The sequence below is a fragment of the Vigna unguiculata genome, chromosome 5 (assembly GCF_004118075.2).
Source record: "Vigna unguiculata cultivar IT97K-499-35 chromosome 5, ASM411807v1, whole genome shotgun sequence".
Classification (NCBI taxonomy): domain Eukaryota; kingdom Viridiplantae; phylum Streptophyta; class Magnoliopsida; order Fabales; family Fabaceae; genus Vigna; species Vigna unguiculata.
This window is the reverse complement of record NC_040283.1, coordinates 3,301,582-3,319,963: the sequence shown is the minus strand read 5'-3', so window position 1 is coordinate 3,319,963 and position 18,382 is coordinate 3,301,582. Positions and strand designations below refer to the sequence as shown.

The window sequence follows — 18,382 nt, the reverse complement described above, 5'->3', positions numbered from 1 at the left end:
TTGATCAAAAGAACTAAATTTACGTACTTCAAAAGATGAAAGATTAAATTAATTTAAAGTTTCAAAATTCTCTAAAAATTAAGGGACAAAAACCTATTTAACCGAATATTAATTAAGTTAAACAAGCATATCTCAAATTCATTTTTATGAATTAGCCAAAGGCCAGAACTTAAACATTTAATTTTTTTTTTTTCACAATCCAAATTTCGAAGTTGAAAGGAGTCGTAAACATGGTATGCAAAACAAGTGGTGGTTATCTTGGGAGAAAAGTGCAAGTTGTGTTAAAGTTTTGAGCATTTGCAGGGTGCATTAATAAAAAAAAGAAGTTGAAAAGCAAGTAAAGTAAAGAAGTATTAGGAAGGAATGTGTTGGTGGAAACTAGGATCGGACAGAGACACGCAGAGTCATACATAGATATACCCAAACGTGTGTGTCTGTGTGTGTGCACATTTGGTTAAGCATGAGAAAGGAGAAAGCAAAGGAGAGAGAGAAAAGAGAAGCAAAAAGTAAGAAAAAGAAAGATCTTTTTAAGGCCACAAAGAAGCTTGTGGCTCAAATTGCAGGTAGCTTCTGATGTGGCACTCCTACCTGCTTCACCGGATCAACAACAAAACGCACAATCAACCACACTCTCACACAACGTGTCACACCCATTCTCTCTCTATCTACACTTTTTCCCTTTCTCTCTCTAACCTTTTACAGTTTTTATCTTTTTTTCCCCTTTCAGACAAATACAAAAATAAAAGATTCTTTTTTTATTAGCACAAATGTCGGAGCCAAAAGACCCCACGATCAAGCTCTTCGGGAAGACGATCCCCTTGTCGGAGATTCCGACTGGATCCGCCGGAGCTCCGGCTTCGTCTTCCGGTGACCTTGTTGATGACAGTCTTGAACACAGCCATGCTTCTTTTTCCTCCAACTCCTCCAGGGAGTCTCATACGCGAGAGGAGGGTGTTGTGGACAAGGTATGCAGATTTTGGGGTTTCAGAATTTCTTATTTTGAGCGTCACCCTTTATTTGAAATGTTGAAAAAATTAATTTGGCTCAGGCATTGAAGATTCCGTTGACTTGGTTTTCTGGCCTGTGTTGTAGTTTCTGAAGTTTTGTTCTGTTATTGATGTTTTTTGAAGAGTTCAGTGTTTAATTGGTTTTTGTGGGGTTTGTTTCAATCTGGGGAGTAATTTGGTGGTTTGTTTTAAATTTCCAATCCCCATTCGGTGGTTCTACTGTTGTTTTTGACTTACTGAAGCTTGATTTTTTTGGTGGTTCAAGAGAATTCTGGGTGTATGTTTGGATTGGTTTATTTTGTGTTTGAAACACAAAGTGAAAGTTTTGAATAAAAAGAAAAACGATTGATTTTATACGAGATAGACATTAGGATTTGTTCTTCAGTAGTTTGGTTAGTCTGATACTGCCAGGTTCTGAGATTGAAACATGGATTTAGCCATATTTGAGAATTCGGTCTCTTTTGTGCTTTCTAGATTTCAAAACCTTGTTACATTCATGCTTTAAAACATCGAAGTCATTCTTTCTTTCTTTATATCTGTGTGACGATAAATCATTCATTTTCACAGGATTCTTTTGGTTCTTCTTACTTAGTTATGACCGCATGTTTGTGAAAAGTATTTTTCTATTTGAGTTCTAACATTTGTATGGATTTTGAAAAATCGAGAAGAAGAATTGAAATAGCCTTGGTACCATCATGAGTTAATTTCCTTCCACTGTAACATCATCAGTAAATTTTCTCTGTTTTTCTGTCTTGGATTTCATTGTTTAATTCACTCTTTTTTTACATCCATGATTAGTTTCGTCTTATTTGTAATTCATGTTCTGTTCTGTTCTGTCTCACAAAAGGTGAACAACGAGTGGTCTCCTCAGGATCTCCGTGCTTTGTTTCTTTTCTGCAAGTTTCAACTTCGAAAATTTCAGTCGTACTCTTTTTCTCTTGGTTTGAGCCAGCATTAGATGATTATATTTCCAGCATCAACCTTTTTAAGAAAATTGAATAAAATGTTTGATTTGCGGATAGAATATATAAAAATAGATTTTGACAGTTGATGTTGCTCCATGGATTCCATACGGCTGATGGGAAAATGAGGCCAGCGATATATTTACTGAAATATAATTTATTGCCTGAGCAACGATTCTGAAGTAAATTCCATGGTGTGTTTTTTGTGTAGTGCTGCTCGAATTTTGTTTTCTTCTAATGAAGTAGCCTTCCATGCAATGTTTTCTTCTAATGCAGTGCTCCTCTCATGTGTAGTGCAATTCAATGTAGTTATATTTATATTTTCTTAAGTCTTTTTAATCTGCATAATAAGTAAGCTTTAGTTTTTAATGTTTATCATGGCTGACTTGGGATGATTGTATTTACTTGCAGAAGGCACAAATATGTTTGTGTTCTGATATCCTTTTGATTGTTACATTGTTCATGATAAAAATCAATGAATAGCAATATACTTAGTAGGGTTTTCATGAATCCAGGACTCACTGGGAGAAAAACCAGCTGAAGATAAGAAGGAAGTCCCAACCCAATCATTTGAAGAGATCAACAATCCAGATTCCGCCTCAGGAACCTGTGAAGAATCCATTACTGTACCCACTGACAAGGAGACCACTACATTGAAAACTTCAAAAACTGAAGAAGAACTAAGCGAGACAAGTAAATCACAGGATAAGAACCTCAAAAAACCAGACAAAATACTTCCATGTCCCCGCTGTAATAGTATGGATACCAAGTTCTGCTACTACAATAATTACAATGTCAACCAACCCCGTCACTTCTGCAAGAACTGCCAGAGATACTGGACTGCTGGGGGAACTATGAGGAATGTTCCTGTAGGTGCTGGTCGCAGGAAGAACAAGAGCTCTACTTCTCACTACCGCCAGATAACTGTTTCTGAGGCTGCACCCCAGAATCCTCAAATAGACTTGCCAAATGCAGCGTATCATCCTTCCTTGAAATGCAATGGGGCAGTCCTTACATTTGGATCTGATACACCCTTGTGTGAATCAATGGCATCGGTTTTGAACCTTGCTGATAAAACCGTGCACAACTATGCAAGAAATGGATTTCATAAACCTGAAGAACTAAAAGTTCCAGTTCCACATGCCAGTGGAGAAAAAGGAGATGATCTATCCAATAAATCTTCAGTTACCTCCACAAAGTCAGTGGAAGGTGCAAGCATCAATGGAGCCCAAGAACAAGCTATGCCAAACTGCCATCGTTTCCCACCACAGGTTCCTTACTTTACCGGTAACTCTTGGCCTATTCCATGGAATCCAGTACAGTGGAGTTCTCCAGTACCACCTCCTGCTTTCGGTCCTCCCGGATTCGCCATGCCACTCTATCCTGCAGCAGCTTATTGGGGCTGTGCTGTGTCTGGTGCATGGAACATCCCATGGGTAGCACAACCGTCCTCGCCGAACGGTGCAACTTCAAACTCTGGCCCTAACTCACCAACCTTGGGTAAACATTCAAGGGAAGACAACATTCTGAAACCAAATGAATCTGGTGGTAGTGAGGATGGACACAACAAAGAAAACAACAAAGAGAAGTGCCTGTGGGTTCCAAAAACTCTAAGGATTGATGACTCTGGAGAAGCAGCAAAAAGCACTATATGGACAACACTGGGGATTAAAACTGACAAGGCTGATTCAGTTCCAAGGGAAACACTCTTTAAAGGCTTCCCTTCAAAGCTTGATGAGAAAAACCATTCAATGCATGCCTCACCAGTATTGCAGGCCAATCCTGCAGCATTGTCAAGGTCACTTAACTTTCATGAGACCTCATAGCCATGTAGCTGATATAAACTAGTGATTGTGTTTTTAGGTGCAGCAAACTGATTTGGCAGTGTTCAACCGGTCCTGAGGGAAACACAAATTGTAAAGCCGCATTGGTTCACCAACTTTGTTTGTAAGAAGAGTTAGTTCTGTTGTCAGCCAACTGAAGAAAGATCAAGATGGTTCTTCATACCTTTTCTTAGGTGACTTCTAGGCAGTTTTACCTTCTTCCCTTTTATTTAAATGGTGTTCTTAGTTCATGTGTGTATATATATATATAAGTACATAGTATAGTGAGTTTGTTTTCTTGACCTTATATGTGGATAAATAAGAATAAGAACGGGAGTTCAAATTGAACTTTTTGTTCTGGTTTCTTTGTTTCAGAATGTAACCTTGATGCTTTTCATTGACCTTTTGTTTATAATCCACATATTGTTATCATTGAACGAGAGTTTCGTCTCTATGACAGAAAATCTGATTGTTATATAAAGAATTTTTACTGACAGAAAAAAGGGAAATAACTAGATAGTCTTTGAGAAGTACTTCCCTGAAGGGGCTTGAAGCCTAATCATAGAACAAACCAGAATGCTTCCATTTTTAAGGTTCAAAGGAATTGAAGAATTTGTACCAAAGAGACTTGAGGTACTCACTCATCTTTTTTTATCTGCCTCTAAAGTTATTCTTCATTGGAACTTCTTGGAAACAAACAATTAAACTTGTTTGACATTTGCTAGGGACGGTTGATTTAGGGTAACTTTTTGTTAAGGTAGCTTTTGACATCCAAACAAAACAAAGAGTTTGTATTAAATTACTCTTTGCTTTAACATCTTATTTTATTTAAGAATTTTTATGTTGTGATGAAGCTCACCTTGGAAGTGCAGAACTCATCCCTCACAATCAGCAGAACATCCAATGATCAACAATAGGATCGCCCTTAATACACTTTGTCATATATACATACAAATTCTTCAATAAGTGATAAAAGAAAGAAATAATGAAGAAGTTAGCAAAATAAAACAAGATAGTGAAATAAGTGAAGCTTCTAGCGCAAGTTAAAATTACACATCTTTTAGAATAATTAAACATATTTTCTTATAATTTTAAGTGCTATTAGATATTTATTTCATTAATAATATTTTTACAATATCATCACCCTTCAAACCTTTACAATAACCTTGTATATCTTTTAATTATTATTAATTTTCATTTCTAAATTAAACTTCAATTTCTTTTCAATATAAATGATTAAATAACTTTTTTTATGAAAAATAGAATAAAATATGATATTATCAATGTCGAAATATCATATATTTTTATCTTCTTCAATTTTATAAAATGATAAAAAAAGTATAATTACATCAATTTTAAAATAAAATATTAAATAAAATAAGAATGACTTATTTTGATATAGTGATGAGTATAAAGACAAGAAAAACATATTCATATTAATCAACCTACCTTACTTAAAAATCTATTAAACAATATTCGCATTTAATTTTGTCAAGTTAAACATAATATGAATTTCGTGCATCTTTTTAACCTAAAAGAAAAAAAAAATACTAAAAAAATGAACAAGAGTAGTAACTTTTGTTAGTGGAAGAATAAGGTAGTCTATAGAAAGTGAATCCCACTTGGGCCAAAATGTGAAAGGCCACATTTTATACTAACTTTTGTTAGTGGAAAACCCCTTTATTTATTGCGAACCAAAAGTAGCCCATTGTTATGTGTTAGTTAAATGCAAATCTCCATTAACTTTAATGGTTTTAAGGATTCCAAACCCAACTAAAATACTACTAAGATTATGTTTCTTTATCATATATGTAAATTAATTTATTAGAAAAGCATGGCAAAGGAACTGAAAAGAAGCTAACTTGCAAAAGTTCTCCAAAGTTGTCTCGTTGGAATCACAGTTTGTGGTGCAAGATTCAAGCATGGCTTCAGATGCCATTATGTGGTGAACATCTCACACCGTGCCATGTCCCTTATATTTAACTTAACTTGTCGAAATATGTTTTATTTAGGGTTAAATATATTTTTTATCTTTTAACTTTTAATGAATTTTGAAATTAGTTTATTTCAAAATTTTGGATCAATTTAGTCTTCCATCTTTCGAAATACGTGAATTTAGTCATTTTAATCAAATTTTGTTAAATTTATTTGATATTTCAAGCGCGTTTCACATTAATATTTGACTTAACATTAAAACAAATATGTGTCAAATAATATAAACAACTCAAATACAATCCTAAAGTGTATATAAAACATCAAATAAACCTAACAAAATTTGATTAAAATGACTAAATTCACGTATTTTAAAATATGAAAGACTAAATTGGTTCAAAATTTTAAAATAGACTAATTACAGAATTCACTATTCACTGAAAGTTAAGAGACTAAAAAACATATTAAACCTTTTTATTTAATATTATTTGAATATATTTAATCAAAATTAATGCCATCGAAAGATCATGATTAATAATAGAATTAATATTAATAATAAAAAATTATAAAAGTGTTTGTGAGGATATGTAAATAATAAGTAGAAGAAGCCGCCCGAATGGTGTTAATTGACAAAAATAGCGGAATCTACAGTTATTGCGGTGTTTGTTATCACTTTTGCATTTAGAACTAACCAAAGAAAAGACGCAGAGTTTCGTAACTCTTAAGTATGGTTGGATCTCACCTTAACCCAAAGTCGGTTCCTAAAATTATTGCTCTTTTCGCATTCCTACGCTCATATTTATACTCTGCACTCTCACACACACTCACCTTTTTTCACTCTTTTTCAAACACTCTCTCCCTTTCTTCTGCATAAACCATTGATGCCTCACTCACGTTTTCTCATGCTTCTTCTTCTTTCTTCCCTTCTCTTTCTCTCTTTTCATCACGGTACGCCATTTCTAACTCTCTATGCTCTGTTTCGGTTTTCTCCTTTGTTTCATTCCATGGTTGTTCTGATGTTTATGTTTTTTTCTTGTGAATTTTAAGGATTCGGCCGGGTGGCAATGATGGAGACCCATCAGGTACATACGGTTCCTTTATCAACAGTGGTTTCTTTTGTTAACCTTTTCTTTTCTTTTCTGTTTGGTATTGTTAAAAATCTCTGAATTGTTACTCTTTATAATTAAGTGTTATGAGGTATTTTGTTATCATGATACTTTTTCGAAGAACAATTTAACACACTATTGGTTATTATTTTACTATTAAATTATAAGTGTTTTCTCTTCAACCAATTAGGTTAACGATGTCAAATTGATCGTTTAGTCTTCTTTTTACCTACTAAAAAGAACTTTACTGATTTGTATTAACTGTATCCAAATTTGGGTGTTTTAGAGTAAAGGGTGCATTTATCTCTGTGATGAAAATGGAGAAATAAATTAAAATTTGAATCTGTTGATAGTTTTGTTTTGGGTTATGGAGAAGAGTGTTAAATGAGAATGTGTGTTTTTGCTTCAGGATTTTCCCATTCGCAGAATAGTGAAGTATGAGATTGAAGATTATGCTGATCCACAGCCAAATATCAATCCAAAGAATGGGTATATTTTCACCCCTCCTTCACCGACTCCAACACATCCTCCAAAACCTTAAATAGAACCAAAAACCAGAACACTTCAACCACTGGTTTATGTTTTTTCACAGAATTAGGATTTTGGCCACTGTGTTGCTGTTATTTTTATCCCTTCAATTTTATTTTATATGTTTTCAAAATGGAAAATTGTGAATTGTGCTAATAAATAAAGTGTTTGGTTATTTTGCGCATCAAATGTAAAATTTGAGTCTGGAACAAATGAAAGGGAGGTGTTATCTGCATCTTCCTGCATGGATCAATTATGAGTTTTTGCCAACTTTTACTAGTATAATAATAATAGTAATAAAATAAAAAGCAACACATGGATTAGCAAAATTATATGAATGACAAAAGACATGTAAATTAATAGTTGACTTCCTATTGTCTCTATCGATGCATGATTAGCCAAATTTTAAGTAAATCACAGTGTTGTTAATTGTCTTCACGTGCAATCTAGGGTACTGTGAGTAGATATATCAAACTAATAACATAAAATTGAATTTCTCCTTCTCTTCTCATGTGATTTACTTATCACATTATCACATCCTTGTGTTTTTATATGTTTATTTATTATACACTAAAATAAGAAACTTCTAAGAAGCGATTTATTAGTGGGGTGGGGTGATACCTAATAGTTTGTCGGTGTTATTTTCTCTTCACTTGCCAAATGCAATTTGACCTAACAATAGCTTGTTTTTATGTGAAAAAATGTTATTTGCTAATTAATTTGTTGTTGAGTAGAAGGTGGTGAGATGATTTAGTCAACAAAATATTGTTGGGATGATGTATTCACTCTACGAATGTTAGCAGGGTAATTGAAAATGTCAATAGAAATATCATTTTATAAATGGTCTATTATGTAGTTTAATTTAATGTCAATAAATGAAGGATGATAGTAAATTTGGTAATGATCAAATTAGCATAATGGAGTTTGGTAAAGCGATAGGTTTAATTATCTAACACAATGTTGTACCAGTTTTTATGTTTGGGTAACAAGTTCATTTATGGTGTAATAAAAAAATATTAAGATTATTTCCAGTATATTAAACGATTATTTAACAATGTAAAATACATTATTTGTATGTTGAAAGGAAAGAAACTGATATTTTGTTGATGATATCTTTTTAGTATTGAAATAGATAATGAATTTTCAATGTTTATTGACTTATAATACATGTTTAATTGAAAGCCCATTTACTCCAAAAAAATATCTACAATTCGTTATAATAGCACCTGTCAACGAAAAAAATGGTTCGATAACTACAATAAATAAATACAGTTGGAGATCATTTCTATTTTACTTGCGATTTGCAATTTATTTCATTTTAGTTCTTAGACCCAAATGTTTGGTAGTTGAAAAAAGAATTGAGTTTCGCCAAAAAATATTGCCTGTGTATATTTTTCTTCTCAACCATCGGTGTTTAAAACATTGTAACATTTAAAAATTTCAGAAAATCAATAGTTTTATGTTTGAGATATGAAAAATTAAAAATCCTACTGTTTGGATAATCAATCCAAACATGTAATACGAGTATAAAGAAATACACACAGTATAAATTGTTTTGTAGTAAAATTCGATGTCAATTTTCATCCCACATAAAATATATTTGAAATTAGTTTCAATTCAAAATTAAATATGGATTCGAAATTAATTTCTTAGTATAGGACTAAACATATAAATTGTTCTAAAATTACATTAACCGATATTTTAACATGTTTCAACATCAACCGAAGCATGCTCTTCTTTTGCTTAGGCCAAACCATTTTCCTTTTTAATAATGGACAACTTTTCGAAGTGCGTATCGGATTCAATCTATTACAAACATAGAGGAGGGTGATCCATTTTTATTTTAGTAGATTTTACATAAACTTCAATAAAATGTAAACAGTGTGTTAGATAAAATATATATAGCACCGTTCTCTGCACAAACATTGAATCAGTATTACAACTAAAAATGTCTTGGGCAAATGCATGATGAACTCAATCAAAAAGTTGCAACTTCACAAACATCAATACTGCCAAATCTAACATTTTAAAACCCAACAAAAGGTAATGACTCAACAACAAAAGATTAGCACAGCCAATAAATTGTCGAGGAAAAAGGTATACACCAAAACTAGTCTCTGAAAAATAATATAAAAATTGAAACTAAAGAATAAAATAAAGAAAGTATCTTTCACTAAAAGTATGGAAAATAATCTAACCAAAAGAAAAAACAACTTGGCCAGAATAAATTATGGTCGAAAAGAAAAGAAAAACTATTGTACAACAATATCAGAACACAGCAGTCAATATTCATCAGCACTGAAGTAGGAGAATGAAATTTCCACAACAGCATACTCAATTCACCCATTGTTGAATCCTATTCCCCTTATTATTATATCTTATATATTGTTACCAAACCTCTTGCAACTATTTTTTCAAGTTTGAATAGTGCAGGTTTCCTGAATGTCCTGCTCTGTGAGAAGCTTAGTGGTATGAACATATTCAGAAACAGAGGGAACATCTATGGACTCCAAGCTAATGGATTTCACCGAAAATTGGCTGTCAAGAGCCTTAATGGTTCTCTCGATAAATTCTGATCTAGGCAAATACTCCTTCATTCGACAAATAAAATCCATGTGACTTCTTCTCTGCAGCATAGCAATCAAATGTTAATATGGATCGGTAAACAAACAACTGAAGCAAAAGAAACTTAAAACATGCAAGTTTGATGAAATCTGGTGATAGGAACACAGAATTGAAAAGAGGAAATAGAGTAATATTCTTTGTTGAATAGACCGAAAAGAACACAAAATACAAGAGCACTCTCTCTCCTCCAAGGGTTCTTCACAAAGAGCTAAAGCTCAATCTACAGAATTATCATTCCCCCTCTCCTCTCCTTTTTTCCTATTTATATCTAACTAACAGTTCAGCTCAAGTAACTGACTCTAACTATCTTAACTAATTTCCCTTCTCCATGTGTCCTAACATCTGGAGACGAAGAACCCACACCAGATTATACAGAAACACGCAAGAATAGCAGAAAATAAGTGAGGTCTGGCATTTAATGCAGTAGACTCCTATTTTGAGCAAAATGCCGATGAAGATATCATGGAGACTAAATAATTCAACTTTCGTTCACCTAAAATCATCCATGGCAAAAATTATTCACATAATATACATTCAGTAATCATAGAAGTCAAGAAAATATGTAAAGGAATAGAAATATTTCACTTAAGTAATTACATTAGCGGATATGCCAATAGGCAGTGGATGCAATTCAAAATGAAGAAACATTTATTTCTCATTCGAATTCATTCAACTGTTTGTCTCTGCACATGCTACCTTTTCTAGATGAGATATACTCGAACATCTAATATGCCAGAAGGTCAAGGTCACAAACAGGATACACTTTTATGCTATTATTCGACTAGACAAATTAGGTAGCATTGTATCATCAGATAGAAGAATACAACATCATCCCAAAATATCTTACCTTCCTTTTTTAATATGTGTCAAACCAAGTTTTTTCATCAAGTCATCTTAATCAGAAATGTGTGTACGACAACAGCCTTATAATCTGATAAAAAACTATGCAAGGCATGCACCATACAACCAGCCAAAAGAAGATAATGAGCACAGGACTTGTCAAGAACTCCAGTGCAGAAAAAGGAAAAAGAATATAAGCTTACTAATCGGTACTGAGGAACCTTTGCGGGTAACTTGAGATAAGACATGTTCTTGACATCATAATCCCATAAAAATGATGTGTGGTGTACCCACCGATTCTTGGTTATAGACTGAGCATTACCACCAAACTTGCGATCACCAAACACATAATCTTTACACAAAAAGGAAAGAATAATCCAATTAGAAACGGATTATAAGTTTAATGAAACAGATTACAAAAGTTTAAATTTAACCAGACTATAAATCAATCAATGGAATCAGTCTATCTGCTTCTCAAAAGCAAAATCAGAAGCTTTTGAATGCTCCCTAAATGCATTGTTTTGTTGAGAAGGTGGAAGGTGATAAAAGAATATATACAAAAGTAGACAGAAGGGCAGGAATTGCACTTTTGGCATGCTTTCTAGAATAACTTGATCGTTTTGCATGCTTTCTGTACCACATTCAAGTTTGATGGGGAAGAAAATAAAAAAATTGTTACCATTGAATTAAAATACAACTTAAACTCGTATAGCATGCATCGATTGTGAAGAAACAAATCAAATTTTGATCCTTTCACAAGGTTTCATTGATAATCTACTAATGAGAACCAGCATTATATAATGCAAATCACTCACGCATGTCCAGCCCATCAATTTCCTCTGGACGTCTAACATAAAATTTGATAGTATAATGCTCACATAAATACTGTAAAAATCATATTGATACAAGACTCGATCAATGTACCATTCTCCCGGAGATGGAAATCAGCAAGCCCTTTAAAAACTTCACTGTATAATAAACCACTCCATGACATGATACTGCGGGGAAAGGGTTGCACATTTGAAACAGCATCTTTATTGCATATCAACGTAACAAATATAGTGTCATGATCAACAACAACAGTTCCTCCCCCAGTAAACCTTTTGATAATGGGTATACGATCTTGCAACACAGGCTTGACTTCGACGAGTTCTGAAAGTTTCCTATGTATACACATTGAAATTACATACTTTTTTCCTTGGCGATTATTATCAAGAGAGAAAGAGGAATGAAGGAGGCTTTACACAAATAAAGAATAAAAACAATAAACCTATGGAATATAGCATTCATTTGCTAGATACTAGTGCTATTAAAACAGTCTGAAGCATTTTTCATATCTGAGAATGCAACACTCCCACAAGATCGATGAATAACAACCGCCATGGAGGAGGTGAGACCTTGACATTCGCATAATCTGTGAATGATTTTAACAAGTTAAACACAACATTACTGTTTTCCCCGTTCCCCTCCCTTTCATCAAATGTTCCCATACACTATCATCGTCGCAGTGCACTCCTGTTCTCCTTGTACTGTACCTCAAGTGCATCACTGCCACACTTAAAACCTAAAATGTTGCCAGTGTCACCACCGCCACTGCCGGTGGTGTCTTGAAAATTGAACAAACGTGATTTTAGGAAAATGGTCAACATTAGTGGGAATTTGTTTGAACCAAACTTATCAGTTTGGGAAAAGTTGTTCCAAAATATTTCCTGAATGAGTTGTGTTTTAAGCAAGCCAAACACAGGCCCATTAATGACGTGTACCCTAGTTAGTCCATCGAAATAGTACAAAGTCACAAAATTACACTATAGGGTAGGAATCAACACTGGTACTAAACCTAGCCTATTTTCAACGTATAAACTTCTCTGTTTATACAGGTGCATCTGCATATTAGACTCCATGGAGATTCTTTCAGAGTACAAATAATAGATTAACTGGAAACATAGATATTCGTGTCAAATAAAATTTTCTTTGCTGGGTAGGGAAGAGAGGGGGGGAGGGAAGCGGTTACATATGAATATTTGTAGAACCAGATTATGATTCAAAAACAGGGGAACACTCTAAATAAAGGTATAAAGAAATACCCAGACAAGCCCATTACAATGGCAGGGGAATTTGTTCCATCGTTGATAAGGCACCAATTATCTGAACTGGTTCGAAGCAGCCGTTCCTCTAAATTCAATTGCTGCAAAATAGGCATCCCTCTCAACTTAATCAACTTCATCAATGGAAGTCCTGCTTCTTTTGCCTTACCCATCACAGCCATTATCCGGTTCTTTGATTCTGCAATTGAATGAAATCAATGAAAAAAATCATAAAGTACAAGCAGTGAGCCAAAATTAAAAACTAAAAAAATCAAATCAGCATCTTCTCAGACTTATTTCTCTTTCGTCTTAAACCAAGAACAGAAAAAGACAACAATAATAGTAACTTGGTAAATGCCATCTTTGTAGGTTTCAATTGAAGAGCAACAGAAAAAAATTAGAATAGAAAATGAGAAAATTTGGGAACAAAAAACAAAGTGAAAGATAATCAGAAAATAATGGGAATGAGGATTCATGCCCACCCAACAGAATACTACCAAAACAACACAAAAACGAAAACTAAATGATGAAAGCACGCCCAATTGTGATTAGTAGCACCAATTTGTTTGAATGAATCCAGAATGTTCAAGCAATAACACAACAATACAACTAGTTAAAGAGGCATTTTATCAAACAGGTTCGGTGAGTAGCGGAAATATCTTAGACAAAATTATTAAGAAGGGACCGTGTTAAATCGTGAGTCAATATAAAAGTGAGTGAGAATGTGTGTTATTAATTATCCTTTTTTGTCATTTGTACTCTTTTTCTCAGTTTCTGAAAAAAAAAAAACGTTAAACAACAATTAAAAAGAGTAAGTATCAACATCAAACCCCAGGGAAAACGTCGCAGCGTTGTAATTGCTGGAATACAAACAAAGGAGCATTTTTTTTTTTTCATCCTAACAGAACCACAAGTGATTAGAATGAAAAAAAACAAAACACGACGAGGAACGGAGACACGGGTTAGATGAGAAGAGGCGTGAGACATACCAGGCGATGAACGACAATGAAAAACAAAGCAATGAGATTCGCCAGCACTCTTGGGCGATTCTCCTAACAAAGGGAAAATTGAAGCAATAAGACGAGTGGGTGAGACGAGCCAAAGAAGAATAAAAGAGATGGAAATGATGTTTCAAACCTTTTGAGGTTCAAGTGAGATGAATGCGGTGGCGCCGTCTAGGGTTTCTTAGGGCTCGTCGGAGGCTTGAGAGCGTCGGCGAAAACAACGGTGGGGGACAATGAGAATCGTTACGGAAGGAAGTTAGAGAGAAGGCACAAAACTGAGTTGAGTACACCAGATTTTATTTGAAACTTATTTTGTTCGAGAGGGAAAGTAAGAAACTATGGGAAACAACAAATAAATAAAAATTCACCGCGGTTGATAAAATTTTTTGGTTTTTATACTTTTAAAAATATTGATTTTACTGTTAATTTTTTCAACGGCAGTTTAAGTTTATCTGAAGAAACAAACGATGGTTGTTTCATTCTTGTATGAGATAAAATACTAGTGTCACGATTTTTATAATTAATTAAAAAAATAGTTAAAAATCCAACAAATAGAAATATAAATAATAGAGAGATTAATTATGTTTTTAATCTCTTAACTTTTAGTAAATATTAGAGTTTAATTTTGTCCAACATTTTGATATGTTATGGTTCATAAACTTTGAATCGGAGATAAATTTTGAATCGGATGTATATCAAATGATTAAACAATTTCAAAATTAAAATGAGAGGCGTTTGACACATAAATAAAAAGTTAACCTAATTAGGTTAAAAAAATTAATTTTTTTTATTTTTTAAGTTTAAGGACCAAAATATATTAAAATTTTCAATAAAAATTTTAATTCAAAATTCAAGGATTAAAAACATACTTAACCCTATACAAATAGATTCTCCCAGCCACAATTTTCCTATTATTAATAATAATATTATTATTATTTTAATTATAATAATATTAATATTATGTATTATTGGTAATAATAATAATAATAATCATATTAATTATAATAATAATAATTTTATATATTACTGATAATATTATTATTACTAATATATAATATAATTAAAATATTAATAATAATATTTGAAAGATTGGCGTTGGGTGAGTTTTTTTTTTTCTGCACTCTATATTCACTATTTGTATCACTATATGTTAGGTTTCTTAACTTTTTTTATTTTTTTAAAACTAGTGATTAACTAATATTTTATTTTATAAAAATTAAAGAATACATGTAAGATCAACTTTCACACTATTAAAAAAAACCAAAATTAATATTTTAAAAAGTGCATGAATCAAATTGTACACAAATTTTAACCAGAAATTATTTCTAATTTTACATGAAATTTTAGGGATAAAAACATATTTTTTCTTTAGTTATTTTACCCTGATATGATATGAAAAAAAAAATGCACACCTTAAGATAATTGATCCAAACATGTTATGAAATTATAAAGAAATAAACACGTGATATAAACATGTTATAGTTTAGTGGTAAAATTTCGATATAATTTCTTAGCCGTTCTTAACCGATTAAAATATATTTAAAAGTAATTTCAATTCATAATGTATTCAAAATTGATTTCTTAATATCTGAACAAACCTATAAATATTTGTCTAAAATCATATTAACCAATATTTTAACATGATTTTATTAATTTCATTTTATATAATTTCAACATTCAAGTCGTTATTCAAAATATTTTTTCTCTTTTTTTTCTATTGAAATCATGTTTAGTATCATAAATTCCATTTATTTAATATATTTTTCCTTTTCATTTTCATTTTCTGAATTGTGCTAGTAAGTAAGGTGTTTTTCTTTTTTAATTATGTTCTTAAAAACATTTATGTTTTTTTTTTTTTGTTAAATCCACCATCTAGAAAACAATGTACAACGGCATTTGTTTGATGAAGCAAGGAAGAAATGGACTTGCAAGAGACACTATATTCAAACAAAAAGGCTTGTAATTTTCTCACCCACTAAAAAGAACTCCACTCTTGAATTATTATTAAAATATATAAGTTTTGTATAATTTTAAAGGTTTTATATTATGTGTATATTTAATATTGTTTAAGAATACTAATAATAAGTTCTTCATGACTTAACATCTCAATGAAAATAGCTCATTTAAGGATATCAACATGTGCATATAACAATAAAATGAAAGTAAATAGAATTTTTGTAAGTCTTAAATATTATTTTTAATAAACTTAACTTATAAAATGACAATGGGGATTATGATTTAACCTACAACAATGCCATTAAATTTAATTTTATTGGATATATATATATATATATATATATATATATATATATATATATATATATATATATATATATATATATATATATATATATTCTATTTCTTACTATTTGTAAAAATGATTACATAGTTAAATATTTATTATTAATTGAGAACATGAGTGCAAAATTTATATATATATATATATATATATATATATATATACTAGCGTACACACAGGCGCGTAGCGTTGTCGCGCATGTGTGTACGCAATTTTTAAATATACGTGATATTATATTAATATGTGATGATAATGTAATGTTATTAAGTTAATATATAAAATAAAATTATGTTTATTAAAAATAAAGTGAAATATATTAGAAAAGATAAAAGAATAATCATTAATAAATAGAGAAAAAAGAGAGAGAGCAGAAATAGACGATTTTATAAAAATATTTGTAAAAGTAACCGTCAATTTTTAAAAACTTAATAAATAATTATATTTTAAAAGATAAAATTGGTATTTTAAAATATAAACACAAAATAGAGAATTCTCTTTATATATTGTTATATATATATATATATATATATATATATATATATATATATTATTTTTTTCTCAAGAATACAAAACATTGTTAGATTCATACAAAATAAAAAATATGTACACTCATAACTTAATCTTAAAACTGTTGAACATAATAGTATAATTTTTAGTGTATGAATATAATCCAAATCGATATTATAAATATTCAAATATTAACCTACTTATTAAAAATTTTCTTAAACCCTACAATAATTCATGTCTTTTATTTTGTAATATACCGGTGTGAATTTCTTAATATAAACACTCATACCTTAGTCTAGTATTAACTCACTCCAATAAAACCTAAAACTCTCTATCAAGTAACATACCCTTAGATAGTTTAAAAGATCACATATCATTGTGACTATCAAGATATGTCGTATTTTTGTCTATCAATAATCCATGCATTATTCAAACATAAAAAGTATAAAATTAATAATAATAAAATATGTAAGCAACTTTCTTTTATGCAAGTTCATTGAAAAATATTTTCTTTTACTTTTGTTATTATATTTTTTAACTGAATTATAAGATAATAATGTTTAAAATAATACAAAATAAAAAAAAAAACAAATAATTAGATATGAATCAATATATCACATATAAATAAAATAAAAAGATATATAAATTAATATCCACACAAATAATTAGATATAGACCAACATATCACATATAAATAAAATAAAAGAATATATAAATTAATATCCACAGTTACTGAAAATAAATTAAATAACATAGTCATAAATTTAATAAAATAATTTGGTGCAAAAATAAATTAAATAACATAATTATAAATTAATAGAGATAAATTAAATGCATACTCGTAAATTAATAATATCAATCGATAAGGTAAGATAAATTAAATAATAAAAAAATTACAAATTAATGAGCAGGATCAAATATAAATTAAATAAAAATAAATCATTGAATATGATAAAATTAAAGAAATAAATGAGTAGGATAAAGACTAATGCGGGAGATTCAAATTTTATTTTATTTCTTTTAATCCTGATAACATTCAATTTTAATTAATTTTATTTTATATTATTTTGTTTCTTTTTATTTTCTTCGTATCCTCCCTTAAATAATAATCATTTTAATATATATATATATATATATATATATATATATATAATATTTGCCATTTTATTTTTCAAACTATTTTTTATTTTTTTACTTTATCATAATAATTTTAAAAAATATATTTGATTTTCTTTTTAATGTTTAGATTGTATTCGAACAGATTACAAAACATTTCTTTAAATACAAAAATAAAAGGTGAAGTATTTAATTTTTTTAAGTTCTTAATTTTTAAAATTAAATTAAAATAAAATAAATAATATAATTATTTAAAAGTAAAAATATTACATGTATCTCAAATATTTTACAATTAAAATAAAAGAAGCAATAGATGACAAAACAAAATTGACTTCACAAGTTGACTTATGTAGTCCATTCAAAGAGTTAGATTGAGTTTATAATATATATTATTCATATTTTTTTAATCTTTTGTGGTGCTTTTTTCAATATCACTCTAGCATTGTCTATCACTATATATTTAAAATATAACATTTTTTGCCATTAAGTATCTGTCTATACGGATAAAGAATGTCTTCTTTTGTGTGAACAACACAAAAATATATGACG

At 30.5% G+C, this 18,382-nt stretch overlaps 3 protein-coding genes across 5 annotated transcripts; 2 read left to right on the top strand and 1 right to left on the bottom strand.

Annotated features, from left to right (window-relative positions):
- Positions 1 to 442: 442 nt before the first annotated feature.
- Positions 443 to 4,174, top strand: LOC114183175 (cyclic dof factor 2-like). Its single transcript, XM_028070098.1, has 2 exons — positions 443 to 965; positions 2,485 to 4,174. The coding sequence occupies exons 1-2, from the start codon at positions 768 to 770 to the stop codon at positions 3,793 to 3,795; spliced, it is 1,509 nt and encodes a 502-aa protein (XP_027925899.1). The 5' UTR covers positions 443 to 767; the 3' UTR covers positions 3,796 to 4,174.
- A 2,234-nt stretch (positions 4,175 to 6,408) lies between these two features.
- On the top strand, positions 6,409 to 7,547 carry LOC114185726. Its single transcript, XM_028073604.1, has 3 exons — positions 6,409 to 6,672; positions 6,772 to 6,806; positions 7,240 to 7,547. Exons 1-3 carry the CDS (start codon positions 6,606 to 6,608, stop codon positions 7,369 to 7,371), a joined length of 234 nt encoding a protein of 77 aa, XP_027929405.1. The 5' UTR covers positions 6,409 to 6,605; the 3' UTR covers positions 7,372 to 7,547.
- Positions 7,548 to 9,508: 1,961 nt separating this feature from the next.
- On the bottom strand, positions 9,509 to 14,224 carry LOC114183679 (putative lipoate-protein ligase A). Of its 3 annotated transcripts, XM_028070784.1 has the most exons (6): positions 14,045 to 14,224; positions 13,897 to 13,959; positions 12,908 to 13,106; positions 11,748 to 11,986; positions 11,027 to 11,175; positions 9,509 to 9,985 (listed from the first exon to the last, which is right to left on the bottom strand). In XM_028070784.1, exons 3-6 carry the CDS (start codon positions 13,087 to 13,089, stop codon positions 9,773 to 9,775), a joined length of 783 nt encoding a protein of 260 aa, XP_027926585.1. In that variant the 5' UTR covers positions 13,090 to 13,106; positions 13,897 to 13,959; positions 14,045 to 14,224; the 3' UTR covers positions 9,509 to 9,772. The 3 variants fall into 3 exon arrangements, with proteins under 3 accessions (XP_027926585.1, XP_027926586.1, XP_027926587.1); XM_028070785.1 differs by lacking the exon at positions 13,897 to 13,959; XM_028070786.1 differs by lacking the exons at positions 13,897 to 13,959; positions 14,045 to 14,224 and adding an exon at positions 13,405 to 13,598.
- Positions 14,225 to 18,382: the final 4,158 nt, after the last annotated feature.